We start from the raw sequence: 11,762 nt of genomic DNA on the forward strand, positions 1-11,762 counted from the left end.
TAGAAATTCATACAGGTTTAAAACAACTTGAGGGTGAGTAAATGATGACAGAATTTTCCTTTTTAAGTGAACTATTCCTTTAATATTGTGCTATTACCATCTGGGTCAATGACAAATAAGAGTATCCTTGAGCAAATCTAGTTTAAAACAGTTTAAATGTGCCATAAGCTCTTAGTATTTTTAGTATGTAGTATTCTTTGCATCCACGTAGTTTCATAATTTTTTAAAAACTTTGAGAATAGAATAGAATAGAATATAATAGAATAGAATAGAATAGAATAGAATAGAAAAAAGCCTTTATTGTTATTATACTCATGTACAACAAAAGTGCTTCCCTTGGTGCCGGAAAAGTTATACAACAAACCAAAACTATATTACATACGACACACATATTAAACATATAGTACAAAAGTAAACAATTATGTAATCAAATATTAAAAAAATTTGCACTAATAATAAATATATTGAACTAAACATGTTCATTGCAAAGTTTATTGCACAACACTTTATTTTTAGGTTACACATTACATAATAATAGCAGTGAATTATGCATAATTACTAGTAACAGGCCCTAACCCTAACCTTAACTGTAAGTACATGTAGTTAATTAATATTACTCAGTACTTATTTGTGTAATTACTCTGTAAAAAAGACACCTAAAAATAAAGTGTAACCAAAACGTTTATAACATTTAAAAAAAATTCCATTGCCAAAAAAACCTTTAAAATATATTTTTCAAGGTAGAAATTGTGTTTTATAAATATCATGAATTATTATTTAAAAAAGCACGTTTTGGGAAAGTTGCACCACTTGACATTTTTAATCCAGTACAACTATCTTGTCATAAAAGGTCAAATTATCTGATATTAAGAGACTTATTATTGACCTTTACACAATCATTTCCCATTTTGTTTCTGCTTGTGAATTCCCTATATATGTGTTTTCACACATTTAATGAATATTAAATCCATTAGTATCTTTAGGATATTAAGAGACCATCATATTTTAGCAGTTTTGTGACAGTCAGATGGGCTCATGTTTATGTATTTTTCAGCATGTTAGTTATGTGCTTATATAAGCTACATTTAGAGCCATTTTCACCACCTGCGTATGTCTCATAATGGGAACTGTTATTCAAGTAAACACAATTCTGAGTAAACGTGCATCATCCAATCACAACAAAAGCCAGTCTGGGACACTATCCCAACTGGCACTGTCAGCACTGTCCTCCATCCAACTGGCTGTCTGTTGTTCTGCTGTAGGATCACGCAGACATTGAGTGGAAGTTTGCTCGTACCAAGCTGTGGATGAGCTACTTTGATGAGGGAGGGACGTTACCGCCACCCTTCAACATCATACCTAGTCCAAAGTCTGTGTGGTACCTGTGTGTGTGGCTGCACTGCCGTCTGTGTGGACATGGAGAATCAAGGCACGAGGACGAGTGTAAACATGGAAAACTCAAAGAGTTCACGGTATGCATTATGCGCTTTCATTCTGAATGCAGCGTGGGTGGTAAATTATAGCCTTCACTCAGTAAATGTGACGCATCCCTTGACTAAAGAAAACAAAAACAGCATAATTGCCATTATAAACAGCGATTTTTGAAGAACCACTAAGTAGTGCTAAAGACAAGCATTGCTATCATTCATTATCGCTCATGCTTTGTTAACTCTTAACCCTGAGGATTACATTTTGTTTGTGCTGTGGAAATTAATTTTACCTCAGATCATGTGGTTTATTGAGGAAAGTTCTGCTATTCATTTTCTAAGCAATCAGACTCATTATTTTAGCCTGGTGGATGGTGGAAAAAAGGACTGTCCAGCTAGAAATTGTTTTGTTCTAATGATGTTTTTAGTGACATGGGGCATGCTTCATGCTGCAGTGGATTCTGGGATCCATGATGAGTTTTGTATGATGCATCCAGAATGCACTGCAGCATAAAGCATGTCACCGTTGTTGAGATTCATTCACTGATTCATGATGTCTAAGTGAGTCTAATAGACACATGAGTTCAAGATGTTTAGTGTACAATGTGTTTTCAAAAGACTTTAGATTATCTGTTTAAAACACTGCTGAATCTCATGCTGTCGAAAGACAGGGCTACAGTTATCAAAAATATAAAATGAATTACACATCACCCATATGATCAAAGTTTAGACACCGAATGAGATCAGTGAATCAGGCCACTTGATAATTATGTCACCATCAATAGCTAGCCAAACCACCTGATCACATTTTCTCTTGGCTTTTTCGTCATAACGAATGTGTCTTATAAACACACAGTTACAGCAGCCAGAGAAAAACGAACGTTAAAAAGTCAAGGGTCAAGAGCCCAACTAAAGCAAACACTAATCATCATAATAGTGACCTAACCCTCAACATCTAAATCTCTGTTAATTCTCAATAAGGACATAGATGCATGTGTCACGTCTTTTTTTGTGGTTTTGTTTCAAGTTTATGTTTTCATGTCTTGTATTTTGTAGTTTTCATAATCATGGTTTCTATTTGTCATGTGATTTTCCCTTTTCTTTATGTGATCTTGCCATGTGCTTCCCTTGTTTATGTGTCATGTTCTGATTGGTTGTTTTGGTCATGTGGTTCTCTGTTCTGTTTGGTCATTGGTTCCTTGGTCATTGTTTTCAAGTGTGTAGCCCTCATGTTATCATTGTCTTTTGTCTAGATTTGTTTGTGTTAACTCGCCTAGAGTGGACTCTGTTACAGTATAACAGAAATAAAGTCAAACTAGTTAGTAATAAGTAAAGCTCGTCATGCTGTTTGTGGAGTTTTAGGAAAATGGACTGGGAATGAAAATGTTCTTCCACTGAAAACATTAAATTACCTAGCTATTACATATTTCAAATAATGAATATAATCTGACAATAACAGGTTTATCATAAATAGTGCTTCTTTTGTGCAAATCATTCAAACTAGAGTAGCCTATACAAACAGGCCACACTAGCAAAAAGGTTCATTGTCTATTCTCAATTCATAGTTATTACGTTACGTCACAATTCCTTTTGAAATGCCTGGATTTCGCCTTTGAAATTTCACTAAACAATGGTAAATGTGAGCACTCTTTAAGGTGGGACTTCCTACAGACGCCATATTGAGTGTTGCGAAGCTTGTGTCAAAAATACAAGTGGTGAAGTGTAAGACAGAACTACAGCTGCCTTAGGGGCAATTCACACAGAACGCATTTTTCTTTTCCAATGCGCTACTTTTCCATATTTTTTCTATGTAAACACGCTAGGCGGACGTGTATAACCATTGCGCTCGCGTCTTGTGTCTTTTGTAGCGCCTAGTGCATGTCACGGCTTTCTAAAAACGCGGTGCTCAAGTTTGAGCAGTTTTACAGTGATTAATAGGATTCAATGATGGACAAATTTTAAAAATGAACTCGGCCCTGTGAAGTACATCAATTATGAAATGAGTTAAATTCATCTATAAGGCGGTTCTGTAGAAAACAGTGATGTCAAAGTCCAGATCAGTTCAGTTCTAATCCAATAGTGTCAATGCAGTCGAATCAATAATATTGTTGAATATGAAGTGTCCCAAACTAAGCAAATTTGAAGTGGCAAGGAACTCAAACTATATTTTGACTCAGATCAATATTTCGTGTCTAATTATTTATTTATGTGGCAAGTAGCCGTGTCATAAGCGGGATAATGTACATCCATTGTACATCCGCTTCGCGTCGGGATCCTGATCACCCTGTCCGGGTTTATTCTCACATAACAACCGGCTGGACGTACATTATCCCTTACATAAATCCTTAAGATGGTTTCAAGGATATCCTGCCATTAAATAAGGTTTGGATTTAACCTACTAGGGGTTGTCTATTTGATGTCCAGCCTCAAGTTGCCCTATGCCGATTTTGGTTGCTAGGCAACCTCGCTTCAACCTAAATATCAATCCCCCTGACTTCTTTCGATCAATTGAACTTCTCTCCTCTGTGAGGTGGGCTCTACTGTTTCTGCAAACTCACTCGCCCACGTTCTCCCACACACAGCACATGGAGCGAACAGTTTTGGGTTTAGGAATCATCATGTAAGGCTGCTATCATTTATTTTTTCATTTTTAGCTAGCATTTCAGTGAAGAATATGTGTGTAAAATGCTTTTAGAAGACTTGAAGGAATAGTTAAAAACTCCTAATGTTTCTTTCTTCTGTGGAATACAATAGGAGAAAATGTGCTGGTATAGATCTTATGTAGCCCCGCCCCTTTTCAGCGCTGCACTCGTTGCGTTCTGTCTTCCGGTTTGTATTTCCACAGCATGTGACGGTAAGATCTTACGGATTTATGAATGAACCTCTCGTTTTAAAATCTTCCCGGTCTACTGACATTTATGACATCCACTTCAAACTTTACAATGCGCATGATAACTTTCATTAACTACAATAAGTGAATCCACTTCACCAGCTCATTACTCTTCGACAGCGATGCCATAGAAATATACGGAGCTGCCGCAGAAACGGAAGTTCAAAGACAAGATTCTAAAGACGGCTGCAGGCTTGTTTCTCTGACGCATAAAGTCTATACAGTTATAATGAACTGGAGCTGTCAAACTAAAGTTAACACCACATTTTTGTATTGTTTCAGACTTTGAATAAAGATGCATAGACCACTTTTTATGATTTTTGAATCCTTTTTGAAGTCAAAGCTCTTGTCCAATTTAATTGCCATTGCATTGAAATGACTTCAAAACTTAATTTTTTTGTTCTATGGATGGAAGTCATGCAGTTTTGGAACAGGTGAACAAATGACCACAATTTTCAGTCACACTTTAGATTATGGTCCAATTCTCACTATTAACTAATTGTTAACTATGACTTTTGCCTCAATAAACTCCTAATTGCTGTTTATTAATAGTTAGTGAGGTGGTTGTTAAATTTAGGTTTTGGGAAGGATTAAGGGATGTAGAATATGGTCATGCAGAATAAGACATTAATATGTGCTTTATAAGTTCTAATAAACAGCCAAAATCCAACAATAACTAGTTAATAGTCAGAATTGGACCCTAAACTAAAGAGTTACCACTATTTTCATTTTAGGGACTATTCGAAACTATTCAAGATTAATTGTCATGAAGTAAAACCATGAAAAACATGTCTTGTAACAAAATGAATGTTATCTGAAATAAAATAAAACGAGAAAAATATATTATCAAAGACCATTTTTTAAATAAAAATCACTAAAACTTTAAAGTCAAAGTGAATCTAATTGAACATATTAACAAAAACTATAATAGTATGTCAATTTATATCAAAACTGGAATTATTTTATGATTGTTCAGACTATTCACCTTTGCATCTGTATAATGCCACACATTTATTGTTGAAATCTGTTTTTGCTCTATATGTTTTAGGAAAGGCATGCCGATAACCTCATCCAGAACCAGCACTACCAGGTAATGACTGTCTCCATCACATTTTGGCATCCATGTCACAAATCCATTTTTCAGCATGCTGTGAGATTCAACCCATGCTGTTAATATGTTAACAAATGCCAACAATTTATTTAAATGAGAAAACAAACGTTAGCCGATGGGCATCATGCATATTGATGACTTATTAGAGCTTTGCAAGCCATATAATTTGCATGCTTTTCATAAATAATAGGTCTAGGTGCTTGCAAAGAAACAAATCGTGAGATTTTAAAAGGTGCTGATCATGCTTAAAATATATCTTGATAGTATGTAGAAATACTGTTAATTGTAATTTGACAATATTCGGTACTTGCTCTAATTGCATTACATCCTGTCCTGCTTCTTATTTAATAACCACTGGATAAACATTGCTAATGTATTAATTCATAGCCAGACAGACTCCAGCAACCTCTGGTGCAGGTCGCGACAGTGTAATGAACATCCCTATTGAAAGAGTGAGTGTGTGAAAAGTGTGTGGTCAAGTTCCAAAATGGACAAAAACACCATAAAAGAACCCTAAAAATATTGATGTGCCATTATGAATTCACAAGACCGGGAATGTAGTGTAAGTCTACTTTTACAGTAAGTCTGGAGCCGTTTAGTCTACTTTTGTGATGCATTTATTTTTTTATTTGCTATTTTTGAGCTTGACACCTGTGTTGTTAAATAGCAAGAGCTGTGTGATGATTGTTCAAAATCTTTTATTTTATATTCTGTGGAGAAATGAAAGCATACAGACTTGGAACAACATGAGGATGAATAAATAATGATAGAGTTGTCATTTTGGGGTGAACTATTCCTTTAAGCAGTGTATTTTGTGAGTGTAAGGTTGTATATAATTGCTACAGACTAATGTTACTCCCAACAGTCAAGAGCTGCAGTAGCAGATATTGCAATAGCTGTTATTTTTGTTATTGTGCTTAAGCTTGTTTTGGCTCACTCTTTATTGGATATGCAAATCAATGCTAATGAATGCACGTCCAGATTTTCACCTCCAGCTAATACATGAATACGCCCAAAACTGATTTTCACCCATTATTAAACTAGGATCTCAAAATATGCGCATGCCAATCACATCGAAAGTCCATCACCTTATCTCACTGTGATGGTTCATGATGCAGTGGTAATGTACATGCCACATCCATTACTGCAATGCTTTTCCTTCATTCATCCTGCATTGTTTTAGTATTTTTTTTGTTATGGTTTCTGTATTCATATAATTTATTTGGCAATAAGACTCAGATACGGTTTATTTCTCTTTTAGTTTTGTTTTGTTGTCCTCTTTTACAGGTCTAAACATTTGATTTGATTATTTGGATTTTTGTTTTCTTTTTGATTTTTTTTATGGCCCTCATTCCTTGCTTGGTCCCTCACACTCATCCAGTCCGAGATTATATCATCCCCTCATTTGGGGATGCAGAAAGTCATTTTGAAGAGGAAAACATGGTTGTTTGTAGATCAGAAGGTAACATATCAAGAGAAATGTGTGTGTCATTCATCCTGTTTGTGGCTGTTTTCAGGGGGTGATCAGAAACTTGGTAAAGCGATACGTTGCAGCCATGATCCGCAGCGCCAAAACAGACGAAGGGCTGACAGAGGAGAACTTCAAGGTGTGAGGATTTTTTTTGTCATCTTATTCCCTTTACAGACACTTTTATCATTTTATAGAGGCCATTGTGATCTCATTTGTTTTTGTGTACATTTGGATAGACACTGAAACATACAATATCAACACAGGCTACTGGCAGCATCATAAAAGTAAACCCTTTTATGCATGGGCAATAATAATGAGATCACTTTGCCGGGTTGTTAGTAAAGTAAAGTAGACATTATTATAAAAGAGCCTGGTTTCACATACAGGGCTTAGATTAAGCCAGGATTTGGCCAGTTTACAGCGCAATACAACTTTTATAAATATAGAATTAAGTTGATGTGCGATCACAATGTATGTTCAAACATGGCTCATCCAAACCTTTTAGAACATCTATTTAGCTTGATATGAATTTCATAGTCTGAATAATGATTTCCTTTCATTTCCTTATGTAGCTTTCACTTTAAATGCGAAGTGTAATCATAACCAGGCATGGTATGACAATAAGAACGATATGTCCAAAATCTCCTCTTGTATATTAAACCTCAAACACTTGGGAAGAGACTGAAAATGGAAGGTAACAAACTCCAGACATGGCATATCCCTAAACTCCACAAGAAAAACCATAAGGACTTAAGCATGAGAAGTTATGAAGATAAATCTCGTAACGTTGGAATATTTCCTGTAATTAGGTGATGTGGTTAAGCTCTGGTAATTGAATTCTGTTTCTCTGCATTCAGGAACTGAAGCAGGACATCTCCAGTTTCCGCTACGAGGTTCTAGACCTGCTGGGCAACCGTAAACCCCCGCGCCGCACATACTCTTCCAGTAGTGATACCACTCAGCAGGACGAAACAGCTGAGCCTGAGGAAGAAGAGGATGAGGAGGGAGACGGGCTCGGAGGACACCGATGTGGGGATGAGGGAGAGTCAACCAGATCCAAAGCATCTACGTCCTTTTCCCAATGTTACAGGAGTAACCGAGAGTCCCAATTCAGCGTATCGGCCCTGTTTAGGTCCATGTCGGGACCGGCCAGGGAAAGACTGGAAAGCAACGGCTTGAGGAAGAACATATCCCACCCCTCTGCATTTGTGCGGACCTTTTCACGCCCCAAGAAAAACTCTTTGCAGCGTTTGGGAATGCTGATCTCGCGCATGAATGGACACGTCCCGGATCCGCATGCGGAGACCCCGGGAGTTCAGCCGTCTGCGTACAGCGTCTCAGACAGCGTACCGCAAACATCTTGGCACGACCCTCAGACGCTGTCGAAGGTAACACAGAGCGAGATGCACCTGCACACGCTGGGATTGGGACCCTCTGAGACGGAACATAACCCAATGCAGGCCACATCTCGACGGGCAAACGGCAGAGAGAGTCTCCTCCTCCAGCCGCCCCCGCTGCACTGTGCTTCCTCCAGCGCACAGCTCTTGGCCTCCAGTGATGACCTGTGCCATGGCTGGATGGGACCCTGTGACAGTTTAGGCTCCTCCAGCTGGGAACAAGAGGAGTCTGTTACGACACAGCTGTAGTGGCAGTAGCGAAGTCAGCTTACTATTACCTTTTCACAGCTTAAGGCCATTGGGTTCAAAAGGTTTGACAATAGTGAAAGGCCTTTCACACATTGGATCTTATTCACTCAACTCGAACAAAACAAAGTGTGTACAAACGTTCATAAAACCTCAATGCGAGAGGCAATGCGACCATTTACATAATGTGTATTTATGCGTTCCAAATTATTTGAAAAATGTGTTCCACTTGTGTTTATTGATTGAGGCCCATAGTCTTTAAACACTGGGAATTTATATTCAAAGGTGAAGCTTGTAATTTCTGAACAAAAAATGAACGATTCCTATAATAATAGATAGCCCTGCCCCCAAACTACCATAACTTTCAAAACAAAATCTGCATCTGAAATCACATACTTCCCTACTGTATAGTAGGCGAAAAGAGTAGTATGTCCAAATTCACAGTATCTATAATCAAATAGTAGTTGAAAAGTACAGTAGTCAACATTTGAAGTGGATCAAAACCTTTCATCAAAGTTATACATGAATTTTGAACAATACCCATTCTTGTCTTTGTTGAACTTTTTTAATCCACTTCTCTGCGTCACTTTTTAACGCACAGGGATCAAGACGCATAATTCTTTGCATTTGTAAAAGTAGACGTGATTTTATAAATATTTATAGACTACTTTTAACTTTGGAGCAACTAACCCCACTTCTACCCTAAACCTACCCAGCTCTAAACAATATAAAACACGTAACAAGGAAATAGAAGTACAGTCAGAGGTATTAATGGCAAAAAAATGACCAAAAACAGTATCCAAGTATTAACTCATGTTGCATTCCAAGTCTTCTGAAGCCATACGATATCTTTATGTGAAGTGAACAGTGGATCTTAATGCTTTAATCGCTGAAATGATCCCGCCGCTCCGTGAAAGCATGCAGTCATATCTCATTCAAAAGATACACCCGACTCTTTAGCATGACGCAATTGGTCACGAGACAAACGAGAGCCAATGCCATTTTACAATCAAAGCTGACGTAACGTTTCTTCGGTCGGCAATTTTTGAATTTGTGCATGATCGGCTGATGGAGACGGTGATCGATTTTGGGTCTTTTCTTCACACAAATCAATCCTTTGCCCTTAGAACACTTGGGATATTTGTACTTTTTCAATAAATTGTCCCTGTAGTCGTATCTGCCTGTTATATCCTGTGTTTTATATTACAGAATACACAAATGGGTAGGTTTAGGGGTGGGGTTGGGTTACGCATTCAAACTTATCTATAAAATTATATATACAGGCTAAAAAATTAGCATATTGTGATAAAGTTCATTATTTTCCATAATGTAATGATAAAAATTAAACTTTCATATATTTTAGATTCATTGCACACCAACTGAAATATTTCAGGTCTTTTATTGTTTTAATACTGATGATTTTGGCATACAGGTCATGAAAACCCAAAATTCCTATCTCAAAAAATTAGCATATCATGAAAAGGGTCTCTAAATGAGCTATTAACCTAATCATCTGAATCAACTAATTAACTCTAAACACCTGCAAAAGATTTCTGAGGCTTTTAAAAACTCCCAGCCTGTTTCATACTCAAAACCGCAATCATGGGTAAGACTGCCGACCTGACTGCTGTCCAGAAGGCCATCATTGACACCCTCAAGCAAGAGGGTAAGACACAGAAAGAAATTTCTGAACAAATAGGCTGTTCCCAGAGTGCTGTATCAAGGCACCTCAGTGGGAAGTCTGTGGGAAGGAAAAAGTGGCGCAAAAAAACGCTGCACAACGAGAAGAGGTGACCAGACCCTGAGGAAGATTGTGGAGAAGGACCGATTCCAGACCTTGGGGGACCTGCGGAAGCAGTGGACTGAGTCTGGAGTAGAAACATCCAGAGCCACCATGCACAGGCGTGTGCAGGAAATGGGCTACAGGTGCCGCATTCCCCAGGTCAAGCCACTTTTGAACCAGAAACAGAGGCAGAAGCGCCTGACCTGGGCTACAGAGAAGCAGCACTGGACTGTTGCTCAGTGGATGACAGCAAATTTTGCATGTTTTGCATGTCTGGAGGAAGACTGGGGAGAAGGAAATGCCAAAATGCCTGAAGTCCAGTGTCAAGTACCCACAGTCAGTGATGGTGCCATGTCAGCTGCTGGTGTTGGTGCACTGTGTTTTATCAAGGGCAGGGTCAATGCAGCTAGCTATCAGGAGATTTTGGAGCACTTCATGCTTCCATCTGCTGAAAAGCTTTATGGAGATGAAGATTTCATTTTTCAGCATGACCTGGCACCTGCTCACAGTGCCAAAACCACTGGTAAATGGTTTACTGACCATGGTATTACTGTGCTCAATTGGCCTGCCAGCTCTCCTGACCTGAACCCCATAGAGAATCTGTGGGATATTGTGAAGAGAAAGTTGAGACGCAAGACCCAACACTCTGGATGAGCTTAAGGCCGCTATCGAAGCATCCTGGGCCTCCATAACACCTCAGAAGTGCCACAGGCTGATTGCCTCCATGCCACGCCGCATTGAAGCAGTCATTTCTGCAAAAGGATTCCCGACCAAGTATTGAGTGCATAACTGAACATAATTATTTGAGGGTTGACTTTTTTTTTGTATTAAAAACACTTCTTTTATTGGTCGGATGAAATATGCTAATTTTTTTGTGACAGGAATTTTGGGTTTTCATGAGCTGTATGCCAAAATCATCAGTATTAAACCAATAAAAGACCTGACATATTTCAGTTGGTGTGCAATGAATCTAAAATATATGCAAGTTTAATTTTTATCATTACATTATGGAAAATAATGAACTTTATCACAATATGCTAATTTTTTGAGAAGGACCTGTATATAAATGTAAATAAAATTATGCTGGTTGATTAAATTGAGAATCACACTCCAACATGTCATAATGGCAAAATTATAACCCAATATATAAGTTCATCATGACGATAACATTCCCATGCCCAACGCGCCCGTGTAAGATGCTAAAGGTTTCTCATTGAAAGTAATGGGGTACTCTGTGCTAAAGGGGTAGCTACCCTGCGTCAATGTGTGACGAGTTGGGAGTGAGAATGTGTTGGATGAACACTTTACTAACCCATGGCGCCACAGGAGAGGATTTGTGAAGCAACACAACTAACACTGGTAGATCCCATGACAATGACAACATGATGGATCTAACCGCAGAACCTGATTCCACCAAGTGCAACATGTTTCTGGATC

General features: G+C 38.1%; 1 protein-coding gene across 1 annotated transcript in view; it reads left to right on the plus strand.

Annotated features, from left to right (window-relative positions):
- The window catches only part of LOC130095573 (short transient receptor potential channel 5-like), a 37,710-nt gene extending 29,165 nt beyond the window's left edge, over window positions 1-8,545 (plus strand). Inside the window, exons 7-10 of the mRNA XM_056262330.1 lie at window positions 1,263-1,472; window positions 5,366-5,407; window positions 6,946-7,035; window positions 7,757-8,545. Coding sequence (XP_056118305.1) covers window positions 1,263-1,472; window positions 5,366-5,407; window positions 6,946-7,035; window positions 7,757-8,545 — 1,131 coding nt within the window. The remainder of the gene's footprint in view (window positions 1-1,262; window positions 1,473-5,365; window positions 5,408-6,945; window positions 7,036-7,756) is intronic.
- Window positions 8,546-11,762: the final 3,217 nt, after the last annotated feature.

The sequence above is a fragment of the Rhinichthys klamathensis genome, unplaced genomic scaffold (assembly GCF_029890125.1).
Source record: "Rhinichthys klamathensis goyatoka isolate OS25496 unplaced genomic scaffold, OSU_Roscu_1.1 h1tg000191l_1, whole genome shotgun sequence".
NCBI classification, from domain to species: Eukaryota; Metazoa; Chordata; class Actinopteri; order Cypriniformes; family Leuciscidae; genus Rhinichthys; species Rhinichthys klamathensis.